At 35.1% G+C, this 26,114-nt stretch overlaps 1 protein-coding gene across 1 annotated transcript; it reads left to right on the top strand.

Moving 5' to 3' along the window:
* The first annotated feature begins 203 nt into the window (after positions 1-203).
* LOC124362238 (arginine kinase) lies at positions 204-26,114 on the top strand. The gene is made up of 7 exons (XM_046816575.1): positions 204-357; positions 20,204-20,379; positions 21,079-21,257; positions 21,854-22,093; positions 23,486-23,620; positions 24,833-25,030; positions 25,410-26,114. The coding sequence occupies exons 2-7, from the start codon at positions 20,211-20,213 to the stop codon at positions 25,557-25,559; spliced, it is 1,071 nt and encodes a 356-aa protein (XP_046672531.1). The 5' UTR covers positions 204-357; positions 20,204-20,210; the 3' UTR covers positions 25,560-26,114.

The raw sequence follows: 26,114 nt of genomic DNA, 5'->3' as shown, positions 1-26,114 counted from the left end.
ATTGATATTTGTTTCAAATGATACATACAAGTAAGTAGGCTTAGCTTAGAGCTATTTCACTTTACTATCGTTCACTAATGTAACGGGTTTTCGTTCGTACGAAATGAAACCAGTGGTCAGTATATTAAATTTATTGGCACAACTGCTAAAATCGTTGAACAAAGGCAGAAATGTTTGGCAGTACTATCTGTAATAAAACTTAACTCTGAAAATAATTAAAAATTTCTTGGAAGGAAGGGAGCGAAGTGGTGGTTGGGGTAGTGTCAGTGCGCATGCGCGACTAGCCGGCCTGCCGACCTGACGCAACCTCGCAACCCAAGGCTCATTCCGTTGTGTGTGGTGTTCAGAACAAGTCAGGTAGGTGCCTAGCTCTAGCCGGTATTCTACTAACACTACAGGGTGCTACTGCTAACTGACAAGTAAGACTAACTAACCCCTCGAGTCAGAGTGTCTCAAGTGACGTGCTAAAGTTTCACAGCGAGCTCGATGTTGTCAACGCGTTATATGGGTCAGGGACATTAGACAGTCCAACCCCTAAAATCGATCTGTACAGACATGCTCTCGGTGCCCCATTAACATTAGAAGGCCCTTCACTTCACCCCGTCCTCCTCTCCCCCCGACCCCGATATAAGCCGCCGGCTGGAGAAAATCGATGGTGGTTTGGAGTACAACAATGTCAACTTCAAACCAACAATTCTGTTCCATATTTGTTTTACTTGGTACGGATTACACAAGTACGGTAGTCATTTAAAGATCCATCAATTATTTAACAATATTAAATCTTAATATTTAATCTTAAATAACGGAGAAAAATATCCACAATAGTCCGACCATTAAATATTAGTTCATACTATCAGAATATAAATTATATGGAACACGGAACGTAAAAGAATTCTATGAAACTAGAAACTCGTATGAATCTCATCAATGCGGTTTAGTACTGAATACCTAACAAGTGAGTTTGATTAATATGATCAAAAATAAAACATTTTCATTAACAGGTTAATCTGTAAACTACAATTAACAATTTAATTGAGTCTACTTATAAAGTATGCAGTAGTAACGTTCTTTAAAATATTTAGATTTTGATGTATAGTAAAACAAGTATTTTCAGTCTATTTCGTATATTTTAAATTAAATAAAATCGGATTACACTATTTTTGAAAGTAAGTACTTTAGGATTTAGGTGAAGTTATAAAGGCAACTTATGTTTTCCCAGGCCATTCTCTCTTTAGATAACGTCTGTTCAATATTTTTACAAGTCCTGTACCCGATACCGATTACAGAGTGCACTCAAACAGAACCGCTATTGTAACTTCCTAACAGCAATAATATTCCTGTTATGTGTGTCTAATACACGTTTTTGTTTATTGTATTTATTTATAGTATTATGCTTTAGTAGAAGTAAGTGGTAAATATGCTTAGCATGTAAGTACATAATATATAAAAGTGACAAGAAAATACACTGGCAAGAAAATAAGGCAGGATCGATAATAATACGAGAACGTTAGTGCAGACTTGCACTTCAATCAAAGAACACCAATCTTTTGTATTTTATCCAAGGAACACGAAAAGCTTGAATGGTTAATTTTTTGTTTCTTCATAACAGAAATGGAGTTTTACAAAAATTAAAATATCATAATAAATAGTAGAGTAAAGAAATCTATTAATTATTATTTAAAACACATTAAGCGGTCAGTTTTTTTATGAAATACATTTCTGTAAGGATGAACAGTACAATTACAGGATGAAGGATGCAGAAGGATTTAATTGTATTCTTCGTCAAGATGGAAGGGCGGCTGAACAATGCAATGCTAGCACCCCCTCCCCATAGTTTTTGTGAGGTTCCTTTTTATGTGGCTGCTACATAATGAGTATCGGTAGGAAGGGGGAGTGGGGTGAAAAGCAGTGGGTGGAAATATGGAGTCCTGTCTGTGAACAACTGGCGTCCACTTTTTTCAAGGTTGCGTCAATAATGAAATAATTCCATGACAATTTGAAGATGCAACACTACTGAACTTGTATAATATTGACTTTTAGAGAGCTAATGCATTTAATAATATGACTTTGTTACATAGTGCCTCTTAAGATGGTTTAATTTGGCGAGGAAATTTCATAAGTGTTGAATCATACCTTATCAGAATGTTTATGTACTTGTCCTAATCGCACTGAATTGCTGAATAATGTCATTTTAAAATTTCAATGGCAGGGGAATAATTAAATAATAATTTAAATGGTTATTTAATTTTATTGGGTTTAAATAATTGTACCCATTAGTTTTTTCTCTTTTGGAAGGGTGAACAGGAAAATTCAGATTTCACAAGGACCGCGTAAGCCGAAAGATTACATAGACTAAATGTTCCTGCTCGATTAATCTGCCTCCATATTCAGATCCATCGCCTTATTTACAAAGCAAATAACTCATATTTTGGTTTATTTTATCTCAAGTATCAATAAAGTCTGTCTACTGTGCTGCATTAGGGCGGAATTCTTGGGTGGATTAGAATTAATTGATACCATCATATACTAAATCATTATAACCATAAGCCAGTAATTTGCACCAATAGCAGTTAAAAACTGATCATCTAGTTTCAAAATCGGATAGATGAGTTTTGTAAATTTCTCCAAACACAAAAAACAAATAAGTCATTATTTTTGTTGTAGAATTAAAATATGTTTAATTCTATCTAAAAGCTCATATAGTATAGATAAAGAATTAGGCAAGTTTATACATTTTGGGCAACACTTTTAAAGAAAACGCTATATATATATTCTCGATCTACCTGGTTTGGCAACAGTACCTTGTGATCTAACTGTATTTTCATGAAAGCCAAATACATCTCACTTTCAAATTTATTTTGTTTTTTATAAGTACAAAAGAAGTGTTTTACATATCTTATCTGCGAGCGAAATACTACTAGCTACTTAGATTTTACGAGGAACTAAAAATGAACAAGGTAAACTAATCAAATTTTAGTAATTATTGTAACAGAAACTCAAACACATTACCCATTGATTCAAATTACGAAGTAATATATGTACTTAAATGGTTATACAAGTTTTTTTTATAAAAGTGACACTTTATTCAAAATTTATAATAATTCTTTCCTGATAAGGGAATTATGGTTCCATATATATTTCGAGTATCAGCAATCTTGCGGCAGAAATGCTAAATACTACGATGCTTTTAAAACTGAAATCTATCTACCTTGCTTTGCATCCAACCTCTACTAATTCCACTATTTAAATGAAGGAAATATATTTATATGAAGGTTTTAAATGTTTTAGTGTTTAATAATTAATTTAGATCTATACGAAGAAGTAAAAAATATAACCTTAAAATCGAAAAAAGTTACATATCTAGTTTTGAAACTAGACGACTACAATAGGGTAGTGAAAAGAAAAGGTCTACACGTACTGTATAAATTCCTCAACCCACATCGAAATCTACTCAATAAATATCGTATTGTACTTAATGAGTTCTCTTGTTATCTCCTTTGTTAATTATGTGACAGGGTAAAAAAATTGTATTTCAAAAGTCACAAACATCAAAAGCTTTTAGCCTTTTAGCATTGAAAGAAGAAAGAATAAGTATAGATGTGTAATGGATACTTCTTTTGGGTTCTCCTAGAAAGAGTTCCAGGCTCTAGTGATAATTTTTATTGGTTAGCTTATCGGCATGTTGAAGATTTTTCCATCCACTTGAATCATATAAATCAAATTGAGCAAAGCAATAGTTTGTAATGAAGTCTGGGGTGCGGTGACGGTGAATGTTCCATGACAAAAGGAATAGAGGACTAGAGGCAGGGTTGCTGACAAAGCATCACGCGACATGTCCACACCCTGGCATGTCCTGGCATGCTGACTCGGCACCGCCGTGTTTGTTGTTTACCACCAGTGAACTAATCAGTAATCACGAACAATCAACTGGCACACTCAATGAGTTCTAGCAGCTGCACTCTAGACTGTGTATACGTGACTATATGCTGTTTTGAATATCCCCACGTACCAGTAATAAATAATATTCATCGAGTGGAGTTGATCAAGCCCAACTTGAAAACTACACTTTGTTTCAGATTTTGAAAACAAGTAATTCCAAAAGTAGTCTTTGTTCAATAAACAACTATCTTACAGCATTAATTGTGTTATGCTTCAAACAAAATTTAAAATGTTCAAATTCGAGGAGTGAAAAATACAATTCAACTTTACTCGCGATCTATTTGTTTTAAGATCCATTTTCTTCAAGTGCTCTTACTGACTGCAGAGGGACGTGTGTCTAGGTTATTAAGGAAATTCTTCAAGACGTCCAGGTCTACTAGTCCAGATAACGTTGACCTTAGAAACACATAAAACACGGAAGTTCAACTGCAACACAGCTCACAGCGCGATTCTGTGGCCAGCCCTATCGCAACAAACTAATTATGTTTACTGATCTGAGTACTATCCTCAGTGAAAGGTCTAATGTTGGATTGTACGCAATAGGAAAGATCGAAATCTTACTGAGTGTTTGGAATTTAAAAATAAAAAATAAATTGAAAAAGTATGGGGGATATACCTAATAAAAACCCACACTTATACATTTCTTAAATAATAAATAGTGTGGTGTTCCTTTCTTAAGCGATGTGAAGTACCTATATCAGCGTACTTTCATTTCTTCGCTATATAACAATTTTTATTTTTACTAAATTGTAACAACATCTTTTGGACAATACTTTATTAGTGCACACTAAAATAAATTGCGGAACTAAAATGTGTTATTCCCACAAGTATAATATTCCAATGTTAATCTTATTAGTTCTGATTTGCATATAGGTATCGGTGTAGGTTTTTAATATTACATTAAGCGTCCTACACTTGGTGACCCATACAAATAAAAAGAAACAAAACAAAATAAGTTGCCGATGAAAATTAAGAGAAAAATAGACTATTATTCTCGTAGATAATTGACAAGTGAGCAACAAGAATGCTTATTATTGTGAAAAATACTAGGGGCTTGAAATATTTTGTGTAAAATACAACAAAAGCTTTTCTGTAAAAATACAATATACGACCTAATTTTGGTATGTAAATATGTTGTGAAATGAAAACCCGTATCTCACTCATACATTTAAATTAGGGCATAACAGAGGGAACATAGGGCATACATAACAGAGGAAACAGGACTTAAATAAGAGGCACAAGTTGAGAAGACATATTTATTCATCTTATTGTTGTTTTTTAACAATATTTTCTCTCGGTAAACAATACAATTTTATTTTCATTAATAAAAATATAGTATTTGTGTGTTCTTTAATTTATAAAAATGTATAATTTTTGTTTTCAAAAAGCTTTGTCTAGCCTTGCTCACCAGATCTGTTTTCGTGTTACCAAACGGTCTGACAGTGTTTGACATATTTTTGTTAGCTTCAAGAATTTGAATTATATAAGAGGTAATAAATATGTATCTTTACGTTGTTAAAGAATTGATGTTTTACTTTTTTGTAGTTCAGTAAAACTAATAGGTAGGTAACGTTATACGCGTTTGAAATATGGCAGTTTAGAAGACAATAGGAAGATGGAATAATGGAATTTGTCTTTTAGGTAGCGTGACAGACAAGTCCTATTAACCGCATGTTCCGCGAGCAGAGAAGGGCGTGCACGCCAAGCAGAGCCTCGCCTATAAATTATCCTGTTACGTTTATATATCTGTGTTTTCAGTATTACCAAGACAGTGGTTAACCGACAAGAAATAAAACATAATTATTGTTATTTAGTTCACCACCAAATAAAGTTTTGAGTTTGGTTGTTTCTTTACTATGGTAACAAAGATACATAGCTAATTTGAGTATAATGTCAAGCGAGCTTACAAACTTATGTACTAAAGAAGTCAATTTCAGTGGGGTAAATTAAGTACACGTTCGGGACAGGGAAGTCGGATACATAGTTTTCATGTTTATTTCTATAGTTTTTCATTTTTGTCGCAAAGCAATGTGAACAAAGTTTGAGTAATTTTGCATATTTTTAACCACTCTTCTGTTTGATTCATTTTTGAGTATAATTTACATTATGTACGACTTCTAGATTCCTTTAGATCTCACTTTTGAGTTGAAAGTTTTGTTGTTGATCAATAACGTAGCTAGGAAATAATTGGGGGGGGGGGGTTGCAGACAACTGATATTTTCCGTTAGTGGACTGAGAGTAAGGTCCCATTTTGTTCCTTAAAAAGTGCTTGACTCGTTTGTTTGTTGAGATATTTCAGCAGTTCATATCGTTAATACTGAATTATTTAAATAATAATCGTTCACTAAATAAGCAATTTATTTAACAATGAAAATTTGGGGAGGGGGTCCGGACCCCTTGGACCCCTTGGATCCCCTCGCTGGCTACGCCTTGTGTTGATTATATGCGGGTATAATTCGGCTGCCCCAGCGATCATTTTCATCTTCATTCGTAAGTGTTAGGCGGGAAATAAATGAGCGTTAGCAGGTTGAGAAAATTGTAGGTTTTAGTTAACTACTTTGTGAATGTGTAAACTCCTACAAAACACAAAAAGACAGACAGAAAACTAAGCATTTTAAGACACAGTGTTCCATTAATATTTTTCATATTTTAATATGGAGAATCTTTTTAAAATATTGGTCATCCGTATAGGCTATTCTGTATATATAATTATATCGCACACCGTACTTGTGCCGGGCACCAAATAAATAAGATTTTCAATTAATTCAAAAGACACCAGAAAACTAACTGTTTGAAAGTACTGTTGAATACTGAGTACTTAATTTGGACATTATCGCAAATATACGAGTACATGAAATATATAAAAATATGAGTTACATATATCTTCTGGTTCACCGCAAATGAATAAGTTGATCATGTTTGCTCAAATGAGTTTTTGACCTTCCTGAAAGGTGTAGGAGAGTACGTATAGGACTACTTCTTTAGTTACAAATTAAACAATGGTGCAATTTGAACATCTGATAAATGTAATCACACCACCTGTGTCAGAGAGAGGCTCACTAAGGTGTCTGACCCGGGCAGTTCTGAGGTTTCACCCCAGACAACTCTCATCAGCTGGGCTTAGACTCGGTAAACAAACACCAGTGGTTGCCACCAGTCAACACGCCCATTCATTAGACCCAACTCATTAGTCATTAGTCTCGCTTTAGAACGGCATGTTAACTGTCTTAACTGAACAACTGAAACTTCGTGCACAGCGTCATTCATTTTAGCTACACTGTTATCTTATCCATTTCAGATAATTGCGAAAAATGTACATGCAGTTTCCAGAAGCTCTCTTACTTTATAGATAACTAGAGTAAAAACAAAAACTGTACGCGATAGCGTTGATAATCAATCACCAGTGAGCGATGATTACAAATCCTTAATATTAAACCTTCCAGATTGAAAACAGTTGGTGACCAGGCATTCTGGTAGGTTTTATATCCGTAGATATATTTCAGAGTTTTCTAATTAATGCTGCTTGGTATTGCTTGCCGTGGACAAGGGGTTTTTAATCAAGAATCCTTGAATTATTTAATTGCGTGATAAACTTATTATTTAATCACTCGCAATTCCTTGTCTTTAACAATTTTTTATAGGCCTTATGATAAGATGACCCAAATTCTGCTTCAAATTCCTACCTTGTAGTACAATAAAAAAGGTATTTTCCATATTTACTTCAAATATGTTATTTGTGGTGTGACCAAATTTTCTTTAGAATTTCCAAAAATATTCCTGCAGAAAATTGATGCACCCTCTTCATGTTTACGTTCACACGTTTGCCCTGCTATAGGTATAATCGTTTAAGTAGTCTTTACCTCTCAGTCTAAATGTCCTATATATGGCCTGTAACATATGGGCACAGAGTCACATAAAGAAGGGCGTAGGATGTGAGCGGAAGCAGGGCGCGCCTGGTTTTCTTTCTACTGCGGATTTTTCTAAATGAACGCTCTCTTAGGCAACCACCGATACAAGCACGTCACATATTTTGTTATCATAATTGCATGCTATTGGCTCTAAAGACGTTACAGACCTCCCTCCCCTCCCCCTCTGCAGTTGACTGCAGCAGAATACTATGCTGACATTTGCATGCCAAGTGGCACAATTATGCACTTGGTGATTAACTTTTATTATTCTCATATACTATAGTGCTTCTTACATGGTGGGCTAATTACGAATTTTAATTAACACATTTGCAAGATTAATTCAAATTGTATTATGATGAAACACACATTACATAGAGTTGAATAATTTGATGTACCCCATATTAAGATTGGCTGATGGAAAAGTGCAAAACAAAAATACATTAGTTTGTTGTTTTGTAATTGTGTGATCAACTCAAACTGACAGTTCTTATTGACAGGTTTTATTAACTGCACTAACTAAGGAGATACTTTATGTTTTGCGACCATAATATTAGTAAAATTATTTTCATATCACATAATCAAAAATAACTACTTTTGTTATAGTTTTCAGTTAGTTGTAAACAATTTATGGTAATACAAAAATGCTTGGTTCAAGTTATTGGTGCTATATTCTACTATAAAAACTCCAATCAAGGACATTTACATATTGCGTTGGTCGGTAAAGGTTTGGGTTTTCTAAAATTCATTTGTGAGGTTTTTCTTTTAAACTTGACTGGGACTGATTATATATAACACGTAAGTCGGAGGCAGAGGGTCGGGCATGTTGGAGGGCGTCTTCCTCCATCATCAGACTCCACACAATCCGTCGACGACCTAGAACTTTGTAAGTATGTCCAGAGATTAACTGAATTCGTTCGCCTTGGGGACTGTGCAATGTGTGTGTACGCTAACGTAACTTATCTGAGCCTATCCTGATGTAATGTGATAGACGTTTCCTAGCTACAGCTTCAGACCACCCTACAGCTGTATATCGTGCACATCGGTCTTGCTTAGAGAATCCTGGATGCAATGAAAACAGCTGGTTGTTAGTATTTCAAAAGATTTATTTGTCTTATTACATTACACATTGTATAAACAAGTAAACCTGGGTGTTTAATGTTTGTAAACTACTACCAGGATGGATTGTTAAACACTATGTTTAGCCAACGTTGGGAATAGAAGAAACATTCGTAGTTTGTTCGAAATACACTTCTATTGGTTATATTATATTTTAATATAGCATGTGAAATAAACCGCTTAAATATCTCGAGTGTTTTAGTCGGGAGTGAAGTGTTCAGTATTATTTGTGCAGGTGTATTTTCCGAGCCTCTAAATTATGCGATCAAAGCTGTTCCTAATCATAAAAGCGTCTCTGGCTACAAAAAGGTGCGTATTGCATTTCAGCACCGACAACAATAGTTGATACATTACAGTAGATCGTACTGTTCATACTAGAGTAGACGGTTTGTTTTTGGTTGCGAAAGGTTATGTCGCATGTAGTTCCAGCCCCTTGTTTTGTCCAGCATTACTTGTATGTTGCCTTTTTGAGCAAAATGTCCAAAATATCGAAACGCTCATTGTAGTTTGATAGGATCAGAGTCCGCGCTTATCTGTGATAGATTTATCGATAAAACGACGTCCGTTACCGGGGCACACACACAATTAAAGATCTCCGACTGGTGCGCGCGCATATTCCGTTTTGTAAGGCAATATTGTGAGAGAATAGGTTAGGCTGTCAGATAGGTCAGTGAGTTAGTTGCTCTTCCCCCTGCACGCAAACAGGTTAGTGAAATATTTATACAGATGTCGATTCTGTCAAAGTACTCTGTCGTGTTTCCGTTTCATGATATCGGCAACGTTAAATATTCGGAGAGATATACGTTTAGTGAATCGGACGTTTAGAAACATCGAACAAACTTATTAGATAAGCGGGCATTCGTGCGGGATGTGGGCAGAAATAGAAGCAGGCGGAGGATCCATTTACGTGCGACATCGCAAGACAAATACAGACGCGCTGTGGCTGGCTCGAGTATGTGAGTTAGATGTGGAGCTGTCGCTGGTCACCACTTCGTTCCAACTATTTTATGTCTCGCTGCATTGTTTTATTTTGGTAACCTGCGTATCAAAGACAGATAAAGACAATCCGAACATTGACACGGAGGTTACATTTGTTCACGTGCATTTGATGAACTCCTAATTTTATAATCGAAAGTCTTTAGAAATTGCATTGAATGGAAATAAATTTATATTTAGAATTGTAAATGTTATGTTATTTAGTCCGAATTTGTGAATGACATAGCTCAATAAGTCCGTCGTTTCTGAATTCTCTTTAACTTTAACTTTTTCTCCAAACTATCAAACTCAATAGGTTTTTATAATTAGAAAAAGTAGTATTCCTAAACTTGATATTGAATTCACTGTTAATCAGCTAACAAATACAGCATCAAAATGTGACCTTGTTTCCTTAGTGAATTCTTGAACGAATGTGAGATATTGGTCTCGAGTACAACAACAACAACAACAACAACAACAACAACACACCCGTGACAACTGCCTGTCGTGGTGTAACGCTTGAAATATCGGATCCATAGGTCGGAATTTCGAGCTTGAGAGAATGCACCACAATCACCCATCCGTGACCTGGAAGTCATATAAAATATTGATTCACTGTATCAGCAAAGACAAATAGGTGCAGCTCTGATGAGTAAGATAAGCTCGGTTTTTATTAAGAATTTAACCACCACTAGAAGGTATGTACGGTTTATTTTTGTCACAGTACATACAAATAGTTGCTTTGTATAGGTACATTAAACACAAGTCTACAAGTATAAAATAAAAACGACAACCACTGCTCGCACGGTACAATTATGTTACATAAATAAATGATTTGTTCAAGATTATTATAATCCAGAACCATTAAAGTAAGAATTTCAATTTGCTACAAAATCACGAAATAAGTTTTAAAGTTACTATGATTTGAAGTTTATTACGACTGTATTGCAATTGATGAGAATCAACTACGAAGTTGGTGCCAATTTTAGGTTAGGAACTGGACTTGAGTACTTGATCGTTCAACTTGAGTGAGAATCAGGTGTCGGTGTTGGTGTTGAGTAACTTCGTACAGCGAAGTGTGAAGCGACAAGACGAACCGATGCATAGCTGATTGCTGTGTTCCGAGAAGAACAATATAGGAGGCACTGTCACAGTTGTACAAGGAACTGATGACTTCACAGTTATCTTCTCGTCTTATCGACTGAGGACTTCTGACTACCTCAGCGCCAGGCTTCACTTACGTGCTTGCGTGTTGTTGGAGTGTACACTTATTGGAACTGAGGAGATGAATAAACTAATCAAAGCACCTTCCATTCTATCTAAATATTACTTTGCAAATTCAGGTTAAATATAAATCAATTTAGTTGACGGAAGTTGTAAAATATAACAATACCAAACAATAGTACATATCAAATAACGTAATTTTAGTGCTTTAAATTGAGCAATTTTCAATTCAACGCGGCTCAATTGGTTAGTCGAAATCCAAAGCGTACTATAAATTATTATACTTATAAGTATTATACTTTATTTTACAAATAAAACTTAATTGTTTAACACGTCAGACACGGCTGTATTTAAAATGCCATGTTGTCACAGAACCTTTAATAATATTATATACCGAGAAAAATTTGATACTCTTAATGCTATTTACAAAACATTACTATTAGACTACATTAAAAAACGGAATATTTTTCCACGTCAAATATGGGTGAAAAATATGTTTTCTCTTTTTTTTACAATACTACTTTAACAATTACTGCAATTTATAATATTTTGTTGTTTTTAATGTATATGTTTACATTAAAGAGTCACTTACAATAGTCTACTACAAGTTGTACTGTTTCCAAAATAATATAAAAATGGATTTCATGATACTTGTTATCAAAGGTTATATTGACGAATACAAAGGATGGTCTAAGAGTATATAATGATTGTATTGAACGGTCCTATTATAAAGTATATATAGGCTATATCTTATTTTCATGTTGCAAATATTAAGTATTCATAGCATTATAAAGCCGTGATTAAGATTCTCTTAAGAGCCCAATATAGACTGGAAACAATAATAATCTATCGGCATAACTAAATATACACAGTTGTAAGGTAATGAATTTATTACTTCAGTGTTTAATAATCGTGCCGCAATGTCGCTGTTGTACATAATAGGGCCTGCAGACGTACAAGCAAAAGTCACGATACAAACGTTAATAGCCTAAGTTTAAGAGGGTTTAGATGAGAGGCAAAGTCGCTTGTAATGGAACAGTAAACATTTTGACACAAAGACCTCCCGCAGAGCTTGTATGTGGTAGCAGGCCCTTCACTTATTGAAAGCCTGTTTATTCCCCTACAGCACGCAAAGTTGGGCGTTCCAACTAACCTGCCTTTGTTTGACCGTGACAGTCAAGCACAGAAATTCTGATTCTTCAGATGTGCATGTTGAATTTGAAAACAATTCGAATTTTTAATTTGGGAACCGTTATTTAACTTATAATCCCGTCGGTGAACTGATAAACAACACTCGCCGAGATAGCAACTGTAATTTTAAATTTACTTCCTCTGTTTATCTCATCATTTGGATTTGTGGATATGGATAGATCACTTAGATACGGAACAAATGTCGAGCGAACGTGTAAGTGTCTGACGGCCAACTCGATATAGATGAGATAAGTCACGTAGAGCCCATAACTTGTCATTATCAGTGACTCACGACTGCTTGTCGAAACACTTGACGATGCATTTGTGTGCAAGATTGACGTAGGGCGAGACGAGGATAAGAGGAGTGATACAGCATGGTAATTATACTGCAGCTGTATACCACTTTGGTTTATTCCACAGTAAGTAGTATTCGCGCTGAATGTCGCATCTAACCACTGAGGAAAACGACCGTTCGGAGAAACCTCCAAGGATCTTGGGAATGACAGAACGTATTTCCTGGCTAATATTCAGTGTTTTACCACTATGTACACATCGAGTTTTGGCGTTTTGTTCGGAATAAATTGTTCAATTTTGGCTAGGAATTTCGTGCACTTTAATTGTAGGAAAGGCGAATCGTTAGATACATCCGTACAAAATTGAGGTTGAGTAGTAATTTTTTTTTTTTTTTAACTTAAAAACATTTACATTTTTTCAACCCAAATACAATAAGCAAATCCCAAGATTGATCTACGTCAACCAAATTCAACTTTAGTTTTTGTTCAAATTAAAAACTTGTGCGTTTGCGGTCCATTATAGAACATCACCTTAGGAAAATATATTTTGGGCTTAGGCAAATATCCAAAATCTTATGTTATTAAGGTTGCTAGGAGTTTCAACGGTAATATTTGGAGGCTGTCTCACCATATTCCTAAAACAGAGGAGTTTCAAATGCCAAATTAAAAATTCCTCCAAATCTGATATGAATCGATCGTGTTTTTCACTGAAAACTCGGAGGCTAGCTGTTGAAGGTACAAGGATGCACCGTCCTAGCCGAGTGGGCCGATGCTGCAAGCGTACCAAGGGCGTTTAACAACTGGACCGCATCACGCCGCGTACGCCAGACGGAAAGACTCATTGACCAATTGAAGCGGGTAATTGCGGAAGCGCTTCTATTGAATCTTTCATTGAACGTAGATTTTGGAATTAGGTGCAAAACTGGAGCCGCCCTTAACCAGTTAGACTGCTTCCGGCGTTCAGTTCTGTTGAAGGGCATTCAATTAACAAGAAAAGAGCGGGTTTTGCGTGTCTGCAAACTTTTGTGTTGGTGGGAAAACGATCTGCAGGCGAGTACCGGTCCCGCGAGAGGTGTTGGACAATAGGCCTTCACCTATTCAATGGAACTGCACAGTACTCGTATATTCGTCAACAAATAGGTGCACAACTCTGCGTTCACAAGGCATTCAAGTTCGATCCTACATTTGTTATCAATCTGATAAAAATGTATACAGATATGTCTACCATATTTTGCTTCCGGTGAATGATGTATAAGTGAATTTGTATTTGATAGTAACAATAACTACATCGAGTTGATAGTAACAACTTTACTTTTTCCTTGCCTTGCCGACCCTCCATACACTAATAATAACAGTTGTATGGCAAAGTTATTATTATAATATATCGTAGTGACCTGTATATTCACAAACATTCTTATTAGTTTTGGTTTAAATTTGTGGTTGAAAATTAAAAAAGTTTGATATTAAATTTATTCTTTGGTTACCTTTGCTCAGTAATTTCCAACATGACTGTCTTCTACGTCTGTATTACAATAAACCGCTATTATTGATTCATCCACTCGCCTGTTTACCAGAGTAATTTTGAGTTTCCTGTAGTTTTAACGCGTTATGCAAAAGAAAATAATTCAATATGTAATTGTATATCGAAAACCTCATTGCAATGTAGGGAACAAAATAATATAAACCAGGCATTGACAAACATATGACAAATTGTTTATGATTCATTGTTATTACATCACAATTGTCAGTTCCAGTAATAGTGTATTACGACTTTTTGTTGGGTTAACATTTCTTCCGTCACACAATACCTCGAATATTATAATAGAGAATTATTTTCCTATAAAATGACAGGAAAGTCATGTGCTCGATGTGGAAAGCAAATGGTTAGAATGTAAGTTGAACATAATTGACAATTAACTTGCCTTTGCCTATTTTAATTTTAACAGAGTACAATGCCAACAATTCTAGTATTTTGCGCTTTTCTACAAAACTAATTGTTGCAAGGTATATCCCATTAGCTCAGTCTGAAAATAAAGATAGACTGTAACAAGTACTATAACATTCAATATAGCGAAGTATTCAATAGATGTTTCGCCATAGCAAAAGTATAATTCTATTTTTTAGTGTAAAAATCTAGAGCGATAACTACACCCTAAGTGTCTCTTTGATGGTAGAATAATCCTTGCATTGCTCATAAAGTTCTTAGTGTTTTACGCAAGTGGATGGTGTTATAAAAAAGGGCAATAAACGTATTTATAAATCCCGGTTAGAGGGATGCAGTAGGCTAGTCTGGGCCTTAGACAAAACAGGCTGTAAACGACTTAAGTAAGTGTTTTATTGGGAGCGTTAAAAGTTTTATAATCTCAAAAAGATTAAAACTTCTTTCTCATTATCATTAAGTTGATATCCTCGTGTCGTTTTGTCGTCCAGTCGATAGTAACATTCGTCCGGATTCGGAATTGTCTAATTTATCGAAATTCTCGATATCTGATTAGTCCTGCCGAATGGAGAGTCTGCGTGCGATAATTGAGTTGAACGCATCGCATCGGTAAGATTATCGATTCGTGTCGACTCCCCTCCCCGTGGGCCGGGCCGGGATAGAGCTGGGAGGTCGGGGGTAGGAGTCGGGCGTGGTGGCGACCCGGCGTGCCGTCATCGTGTATGTTGCTCTTTATTTGTAAATTTATAAAATGGGGGGCTGCACGTCACAAACGACTCAAACAGTCGAGGAAGACCAGAGGTAAGGCTGGCTGTTTGTGTGTGTCCAGTGTTTGCTGTTTGCCGCCAAGTTGGCGTAGTATATACGTACTCGTACATACAGCACAGTAGAGTGTACTGTAGACGGCCTCCCGCCAGCGTCGTCCGGCAATGTCTACAGTCCTCACTGTTGTCGTACCGTCAATGTAGTGTTCCTCTTCACTGTGTAGACTGTAGTGTTTATCCTCCACCTACACCCACATCTTCTGGTGTAGTCCTGGATGGACGAACTTCACGTTTCCCCATAGTTTCTTTGTGTCCCTGGCCTATCCAGGGGTACGGCCACTCCGAGTACAAACACAAAAACAGCATATTCGCGAATTATATAACTGTTGAAATTTCTTAGAATAATAGTTTAAATTTAAAACATTTTATGCTACTTATAATTAATTTATTAACGAAAAACATACACCGGCAATAGGTTAATGGAATTACATTAAGCATTGAAAAATCAATTGAATTCTCAGAAATTGAAAAATTTCCACCAGGTAATTAACAAAACATTTGTTAAAAGTAAACTAGGCCCGCAAAATTATTAGGCCTAATTAATTACGTGTAACGCGTGTCAACAAACAATATTGTCCTACTGCGCATGTACACATGTAAGAATTGATTATTTTATTAGAAGAAAAATTTGTTAGTAGCCTATGAGAAACGAAAGATGGTCCCCTATTTAGAGGATTAACTATAAATATGTTTTAAAGATACGTTTTACAATTTTAATATTTTGCAGTTTGACTTCTTTAAGCAATATATATTGCACCGTTGAGTAGAAATGACCAATTTCCATTATACATTAAGTCCTTAAATTCAATAATATACACTGTTTCCATTAATTAAAATGCAAGGTCCGGTTTGCTAACTAAATCCCGGGATTGTGTAGCGTCGGAGTGTGCGCCTGAGCTTTATCGCCTTGTTAAGAATTATAGAATAAGTTTACTACTGTATAACAGTTTAGAATGTTACATTTTGCCTATAAATGGAGAGCGGTTGCTTTTTAAATGGTCACCTTAGGAGGAAACAAAACTGCAAATACTACTAAGAAAAAAAAACCCGGCTTGATTCTAAGAGGTTTCGTCACATACCACTTGTTAAGTACACATTCATGGCCACCGGAATAGGTACAAATCAAATATCATTTTCAGCGTACCATTATGCCTTATTTACGTAATCAATCGCCGCGGATTTCCTCGTGTCCCAACCGTAAAACCCAACCACCAAAGATCTCATCACGCTGCACTGGCCGGTGACGAATAGGTATAAGTGTTCCTTATGACTTGGAGATTAATACAGAGGAAAGTACGGCTCCGTTATCGTGGGTAATGAAGCAATGTCCTTGGAGAACATTTAACGGAATAGCATGCACTTATTATCTCTCCAGGAATGTTGAAAACTGGTAATCCCACAAAAGATAATTTAGTTTGAGTACAGCGTGTCCACCTTTTTAAAGTTAAAAGATAACCTCTAAATTTTACAGAAAATATGTACGAGTTTAAATGAATTCGTAAACGTTCAATTCCGTATTTATTGCTGTTAGCCAAATTATGACTGGGTAAGGACACGCCTATAGTGAACAATAATTCCAAGGACTCGTAAGCAAACGGCGGTCTGTCCTTGATCCCCGAACTTCTACACCTTACGCGCACTTCGCCAAAAGTCCCACGCCAAGTGACACGATGACTCGGATTTGTCTACTCGATGCTATTTTAAACTGGTAATCCATTCGGTGGCAATGTCCTCGATACATTATCAGTACATCAAAATCAGAGTATTGACAATCGATTGTAGAGTTTATTATGTCACTGTAATAACTTGTTGATTAACTGATTCAAATCGGCATATCTACCTAGAAAAAGGGAACACTAAAAGTAATAATGTATTATTTTTATCGATTGTGCAGTGTATTAAACCCTAGTAAAATATCACTCTGAATTAAAAATAAAATTTTGCGATACTCTCTCATTGTACAATACGTAAAACGTTAAGTAATAATAAACTTTACAGAAATACTGTCGACGAAATTTCACTAATGAATTTCACAAATCATAAAAAGGTGAAATTAGTATCCGGGTCGTCTCATTTTTTTCTGGTTGATCTGTGTAATGGGAATGCAAAAAATTGTCACAGTTATTTCTTCCTAAGCGCTTAATTAGGTAAAAACTTCACATTTAGATTTGCAATTCAGATTTAATAGAAATAAAATTTGGTGCTTTCGTTACAACCTGACCTTTTTTCATTTGACATGTAAATTTTATATTCAACGCGATTAAAACACTCGAGCAGATGTTATAACTAATAATAAATAATAATTTTCGAGATTACTTACTACTAGCTTTGATCCAATTAAAGCTACTAATTACTTCTTTAAATACGGTGTTACTCCACACGATAAATTTTCAATACAGATTGCAGTGCAGTAAAATTTATTATTTTCGTTACAAGCTGGACATTTCTAATTGCACGGCGCGGCGGTATAAATATTTTGTGCAATGCCTGTAGGATTGTTAGCAGCGGACTGTAGATGTATATTTTTGCTTTTGTCTGTCAGAACAATAATTTGTCCTAATCATTACCTAATCACCAAAGAACAAAGTAAAGGCCACTGCTGTTACACTAAAATTGAACGTAGAGATTCAAAACATAACACATGTTATCATAAAGAATCTGTCAAGAATAGTAAAAATTATTTGACTGGTCAATGTTATTAGCTAACGCGAAGGGTTAAAAAGAAATAATTGTATCTACTGTCATAAAAGATTCCTTATTGCTACAATTTTACAATACAGGTTGCTGAAATGACATATGTTCAATGCGTTTGTTCTTAACTGCAGTAAATCTACAATAAAATTCAAATTTCCATACGGTATTGAAGACGAGTTTTCTCGTTTATGCTCTCCAGTTAAATTACATTTTGTGAACAAAACAGAAGCTGCAAACTTGTTATCAATGAATCAATGCGGCACAAGTCAAGTTTCCTAATCTTATTGTCACCAACCACCCACATACTTCAGTATCCAATATCCTTGAAGTAGTTCTGATGTAGGATTCGTAATACAATAAAATCCACATCAAAGATTAGGAACAATATTTCCAACTGTATTGACTCTGTATGGAATACTGTGCATGGACTCACTTCTCGTATCTGCTATCATGTCGGTTGGCTGTTAAGTCAGCTGTTCGTCATGTTTTAAGTATCAAATTTCCTCGATTACCCAACATTAATGTCGACTATCAATCATGTTTGAAATGTTCCTCTTTATTCATTCTTCCCCTCCACTCCAGCTGAACAACACACTTCAAGTTATCGCTGTCTCCCCTCAGTTGGTTTATTATCAACAATTATTCCTCACCATCGATTTTCGAAACACTTTAATTCCTTCTTATTAAATTTTTATAGCAATTACATAATTGTTAAACGAACAAAACATTCATGTATAAGTTTGTTTATTCAACATGTATTAAACCTTAATTATTAGTATAAGGTTTAATTATTATTAAACCTTAACACACTAGAGCACTATTTATATTGATCTCCCATTCATCTAGTTAACATAATAGACATGATTAAAGCAATCACGAACTCGTGCATTCGCATTCTAAAAACAGGAAGGCACATAAGTGTATGTTGCCCCTTGCTCATAATATGTTTGTCTTTAGTGCCGCCACCCTTTCTGTAACGCATAACCTCAAAAAGCTCATCGTAAATAATGAACAAACGTGTACCATCTTCCTCGGTTTTTACTATTGAAGTAGTTACGATGAGGACGAAAGCAGTCAAGAGTCAAACACTCAACAAGTAGGGGAGGAGGGACGGGGCGGGCTTCTCAGTTTTAAAGCGGGCCATTGTTTCTGCGTAGTTGAATGGTTCATTATGCCGCCCAGGTTCGATAACGCAGAGACTGTTGATCTTGTCTTTGTGTCCTCATATCGAACGATCTCGTCCAGTTTCTGCTCTGCTCCCGTACTTGACGTACCACACGTCCAGTTCGTACTCTACTCCCGTACTTGACATCCATTGTGAACTTGTGGACAGACAAGCCAGCAAGTACTGAAGTTGTCAGCTGGTTATGGGTGCAGGCGTTACGGTTTTATAACACTATTGTGAGTGATGCGGCTCAATGGTTTGTTGCGCAATTTACTATTACTTTACTCTGTGTGACTTTGGTTCACCCTTGTTTACATAAATACTGACCTTCGAAGCTCATTTCAGTTTGTTTTAATAACATTAGCTACAAAAGGAGTCCAGAACATTGGAACCACATGCCATAGAGTAACGATTTTATTAAATATCAATTATCGTACTCCATGCTCATGCAATCTAATGTCAAATACCCCAAATCATTTCGTAGTTAGTTGTTACTACATTGGCTACATCGTTAAACTAAACATATTTCATTATTAGCTAATAAAATAAAGTAGGGATTGATGTATTTTAACTATTGCATTTGGTATACAAGTACATGATACAATAAATTGTTTCCTGCTGTTCAGAAGCAACCTTTTATATTTTAACCTAAAAATTGTTACATTACATATAAATACTAGCTAGCCTAAAATATTGGCTACTTAAATTATTTCTTAACCCAATTTGTGGTGTTGTTAATGATTTTGTGTATACAAAATAACTGTATATAATGTATTCCAAAATGTGTAGTGTTGTGTCTAATCTATATCAGCCCTATTTTATACATTCATTGTAACTCATAAGTTTATATTAAACTGATAATAATACTAAAATAGTAGTTAAAATTGTATTTTCTGTTGACAAGTGTAACATTTATTTGTATATTATTGTTTCAGCCCAAAAATGGTGGACGCTGCAACATTGGAGAAGCTGGAAGCTGGCTTCAAGAAGTTGGCTGCATCTGACAGCAAGTCCCTGCTCAAGAAGTACTTGACTCAGGAGGTGTTCGACAAGCTCAAGACCCTCAAGACACCCTCATTCGGCAGCACACTCTTGGATGTCATCCAGTCTGGTGAGATTAAATATTTCTTTGTTTAAAAAATTCATTTTACTATTTTGTTGGTTGGAAACTTAACAACTCAGAAAATGTAAGATCCGAATCACTATGTAAAATATACCTAAATTGAACAAACTTCACGGTATTTGTAAAATTAGAGATCACATTAATTCACTTTACTCTTTTAAATAAACCAAATTGTTCATACTCACTGGGTAAACAATTTAAAAAATAAAAATTCCATGTTAGTTAACCATGCTAGCTAAAAATAAAACTTTTTAAAACTATTATAATCCTAAGGCTGGTAAAGCCTAATTACATAAAAGGTCCTTATAGGGGTTCTAAGAGTACTCATCAGTAAATTAACTAAAGTGGTAGATGTCCTGTAAATATTTAAGACTATAGTGTGTTCTTCAACACATTGTATGATAAAGAAGAATGGGTGTTAGAGTGAAGGCTAATGGCACCCCTCCTCCCGTCGCGTTGATTGGTGAGTCAGGAGGTAAATAGCCAACACATGAGCACATCCTGTCTGCCCTTCAATCAAGCCACCCTCATCCTTCCTGCTCCTTATACTCTCACTTGACATTCCACTCAAACTGCTTCCTCATATTTACTCTTTAAGCGACAGATTGTATTCCGAGTTGCAAAAGCTACAATAGTTCAGATGGTAGTAAATCTTCAACAAAGTTACAAATGAGGTTTGTCTTTTAGGTTTGGAGAACCATGACTCAGGAGTGGGCATCTATGCTCCCGATGCTGAGGCGTACACCACGTTCGCTGACTTGTTTGATCCCATCATTGAAGACTACCACGGTGGATTCAAGAAGACTGATAAACACCCTGCCAAGGACTGGGGTGATGTAGATACTTTCCAGAACCTGGACCCTGCTGTGAGTGTTGACTCCTCTTGTTCAGTAGGAGTTCTTAAATTAGGCTATTATGTCCGCTGTATGGAAATTAAATATTTGCTGAAAATCTTTCCAACTAACAGCCCATTTTACATGCCTCGGGAATACAATATTCTGTTTTTACCATGAACTTGTTCTTTGAAATTCCGGGTGAAAAATAGAGTGCAAGAAGTCTTGACATTCATATTTATACAACAGAAATGTACTTACGACCAATTCATGTAAATTAAACTATCAATTATTTTGTTTTTAACTATTTAAAAACATTTATTATTTATTTATTGCAAAAGTAGAAAGTCTCTAATTTGGGCGACTCAAATTTTCTTAGGAACTGTTGTTTCAATTATTTTTTAAGTATTATGTTGGATTCTTTATAGTGAAAAACAAGCAGCATGCCAGTATAAGTATTTTTTTACCTTTAGTTCCTTTGTATTACTGTAATGTAATTATAATTGGAATTTGTATTAATTTCTTTGTACAGCTGAATATATAAAAATGATTTCAACTCTTTATACCTTTCTCATTGTCACATTATGTTGACAGTCTGCAAGAGATTAACTGTGTGTGTTTGTCACAAGGGTGAATTCATCATCTCTACGAGAGTGCGATGCGGTCGCTCCATGGAGGGCTATCCCTTCAACCCCTGCTTGACCGAGGCCCAGTACAAGGAGATGGAGGAGAAGGTATCATCCACTCTGTCTGGCCTGGAGGGAGAGCTGAAGGGAGCCTTCTACCCTCTGACTGGCATGACCAAGGAAGTTCAACAGAAGCTCATTGATGACCATTTCCTCTTCAAGGAGGGAGACAGGTTCCTGCAGGTGTGTTACTATTTTGCCTTTCTGATTTTTTCCTGTTGCTCAATTTTTATTGGTTCACAATCCTCAACTGTGGTCATGTGAAATAATGTCATTACCTTACACATAATAGCTTGCTGGCTTTGATTCTCTATCTTAGCATTGCTATTAGTCATGAATTTTCTCCAGTACATGTTACAAACGTTTAACGCGTGCTATATCTAAATAATTCATAAACAGAAAATCATGTGACAATTATTCCAAGTGCTCATAAAATATTAGTTCTTTTATTACTTAAGTTCCAAATTAATTTAATATAAAACTCTTTACTTGTAAAAAGTGAAAATTTTAAAGATTGTGTTCAAGATTTTCTCCTGACACTTAATTATTTTAACTATTTCTCATTACAAACTGACCTAACACTAACAATCAAAATAACAAAGAAAGATAACCTAGAGTGTTAGTTTCTTTTTATGGATATATTTTTGTGATTCATCTGGGAAGGGTTGTTCGTTAGAAGATCATACATTTATGTAAACATATGATCAAATAGATTTTAATCTTGATTATGTCTTAACAATTTAACAAAAGAGATAAAATGACAAAGTTCATTTGATGACATATTAGTTAAGAATTCTCCAAGTGTAAGCTTACTTAATCAAGATTTTGTTTTCAAATATAGCTAAAATCAAGGGGTATAAAATAACCAATATTCATTAAAATAAAATGATATAGTTTGGATACAGTATAATTTTTATAATATTTTAAATAAATTGTCAAGTATGATATTAAGTTATAATGATTTTTTAAACATACTAAAGAAGTAATAAAGTGAAGACTTAATGAGTTGATGTTAATAAATGAAAATTGATGGACTCCATTTATAAACCAGTTTTAATATCGCTCAAAACAGAATATTAGTGTATTTTATACAGTATGATAGTGTACCTTGATAATACACCTGTATGCAAAACCGAATACCAATTAATAGCACTTATCAGGTAATTACAGCCTTTAAAAATTAAAATAAATAATAAATTGAGAAAAATGTCTAAGATTTAAACTGAGTGAAAGAGAGTTAAACAATTGAGTAAGTTTAACAAAACTATCTTTATCGAACAAAATTTCTCCCACACAATTTCCATATAGATGTAAGATCCATTCCCTTTTAAAGTCGGAAGTGTTACATATCTTCAAGTTAAATATTATAACTATCATTGTGATTAGATATTTTTCTTACGCTAGTATCATGTAAGTAAATGTTTGGATAATAATAAATTAGACACAAGTTTTGTACTATAGATTTTTAAAATTAATTAAAGTATGAGGTTTCGTTGATAGCGACATGCTCATAATCGAATGGCTAGAGATGGTTTTCACCCCACTGAGTGTACTAGGAGTGTTTACTGTTTGCAGGCCGCCAACGCTTGCCGCTTCTGGCCCACCGGACGTGGTATCTACCACAATGACAACAAGACCTTCCTGGTGTGGTGTAACGAGGAGGACCACCTGCGTCTGATCTCCATGCAGATGGGAGGTGACTTGGGACAGGTCAGTTCTTCTATGGTATTATAATTACTAGATAAATGTCTCATGTGAGAAGTTTCTGGTACTATTATACCCTGAAACCATACACAAGAAGTTAATACGTACCAAATTTAATTATATTGGTTTAATTAGCTCTCAAAGTTTAATTACATTAGTCTGACATTAAATATTCTGTTATTAATAAAATTTTAATTTCCATAAAAGTCCAGTTATATAAAATTGTCTCTTTATTCTTACTTGACCCTCATTATTTATGTTTAACTCCAAATTTGAGGTCAAGTGTAAGAGAGAACTTCATAGCCCTAACTTCATCTCCAATTAAGCCAGTTTTCATTTAATCTCATTTCAAATTGGTAAATATTTTATTTATGGTATGTTTATTTTTCTTGTATTGGTTGCCATTGGAAAAAATTAAACTATTCTTCTTAACTTGCGACTTAAACATAGTTCTATGGTGTATAAAATATAGTTGTATTGGTGAACAACAAAACAGATTGGAATTGACTTTGAAGTCACTTTTTGTTGAATAGAATATGTATATTTTAAGTATAATTATAGTGTGAGTTATAGAGGTCTCGAATTTGTATGAATTCATCTAAAATCAGTTTCTAAATTGAGCTCAGAACAGAAATTTGGTATGGTGATTAACCTAAAATTAAATTAAATTTGTTTATTTACAGAGGCTAAGGAAGTCTCCCAGCAGACTGCATGTCTTGCTTTTAATTTTGCCATTAGGAGACATTTATATTTCCATGCTGCTTAAAATCAAGATTAATTTTCATCATCATTGTGTTTTATTATCAGAAAGCACATAAGAATTAGGAGAACTGGACCTGAATTGATATAGATAGACTTTGGGAAGGTGTTTGTGTTGTTATCTTGTGTTGATAGCAATGACATCTGTGGAGGTTGATATTAGTATAGACCCCAGTCTGGGTGACGAGTCAATATTGAACTATTTTATCGACAGACTGATTTTCTAGAGTAAAGATTAAACAGGAAAAGTTCAAAGTGATTTACTATACTTGGTTAAGGCTAAGAAACTTCTCTTGTATACTTGACCAAACAACCACTACTACCTAATAGTATAAGAAGCAGTCTCCTGGGGGAAGTGTATTATAACTGCAAACTTCTGGATATATCACTTTACATGAAAGACTAGTTTAGTTTGTGAGATAACATGCACACAGCTGTTCAGTACGACTGTGTCCGCAGGTGTACCGTCGCCTTGTGACAGCTGTGAACGACATTGAGAAGCGAGTCCCCTTCTCCCACAATGATCGTCTGGGCTTCCTCACTTTCTGCCCCACCAACCTCGGCACCACCATCCGTGCCTCCGTGCACATCAAGGTGCCCAAGCTGGCTGCCAACAAGGCCAAGCTGGAAGAGGTTGCTGGAAAGTTCAATCTGCAGGTAAAACTCACCACCGATTTCATGCTATCTATTTATAAAGTTCACACCAGTACAGTTAATAACAACGCTCCCATTTACTGTAGCAAATTTTAGTGTTAAATTCTGTGAAATAACATAATTTTTCTACTGTTGTAAGTTATTTCTACACAATAGTCGAGTTCTATGAGCAAATAACCTGGAAACATACAGTAGATGAAAATAACAACTTACTCATAGAAATGTCCTAAATATTTTAGTTTAAGAGTATAACAATTAGTATATGAATAAAATGTGTAAATGAAAAATCAAGGAGAAACATGATTGGCTTCTTTTATGATTAAAGTATAATTTTACTTTCAAGAAATTGGCAATGTTTGTAAAACAATACCTCGGTTTGCAGGTGCGTGGTACCCGAGGTGAGCACACTGAGGCTGAAGGCGGAGTGTATGACATCTCCAACAAGAGGCGAATGGGTCTCACCGAGTACCAGGCTGTCAAGGAGATGAATGATGGCATTGCCGAGCTCATCAAGATCGAGCGTGAACTCTAAATCCTTGGCATCTCACTTTTCATATCCATTATTTTTTTTTTATTTCTAAAGATTTGTGTACTTTAATCTAATACTGTTTAGAAAACGTTTGTACCAAAGAAGCTAAACTAAATACACCAAATCTAAGTGCAAAATGTGATGTAAGCCAAGTGAAATTTACATTGCATATTGGACTCGACTGAAACTACATTAAGAATTCTTTTGGGCATCAATTCAGTTTCTTTTACCATCAGTTTCTGATCTTTGGTTACCCTTTCCTTAGATAAGCTTTGAAGTAAATTAAAACAAATTTAAATGTGGTATAAATACAACTTTGTACAATTTTATAAACTTTGCTGAAAAGTAAATTTTATATTATGTAACGTACAAAGTCCCCTGCGAATAGAACCTAGTTCCTTGTCGATAATTGTACCCTGCTTCTTCCTAGATAATGTATACTGAGGCCATTGAGCGTACTAATGACTACTAGTTGTTGAATTGTGTATATGGTTAGCAATGTCACCGAAGATGGTAAATCAAACTGTTGACAAAATAAAATTGGTTATTAAGTTTCAA

Source organism: Homalodisca vitripennis, chromosome 5 (genome assembly GCF_021130785.1).
Source record: "Homalodisca vitripennis isolate AUS2020 chromosome 5, UT_GWSS_2.1, whole genome shotgun sequence".
Taxonomy (NCBI): Eukaryota; Metazoa; Arthropoda; class Insecta; order Hemiptera; family Cicadellidae; genus Homalodisca; species Homalodisca vitripennis.
This window is presented reverse-complemented; position numbering and strand designations above follow the sequence as displayed.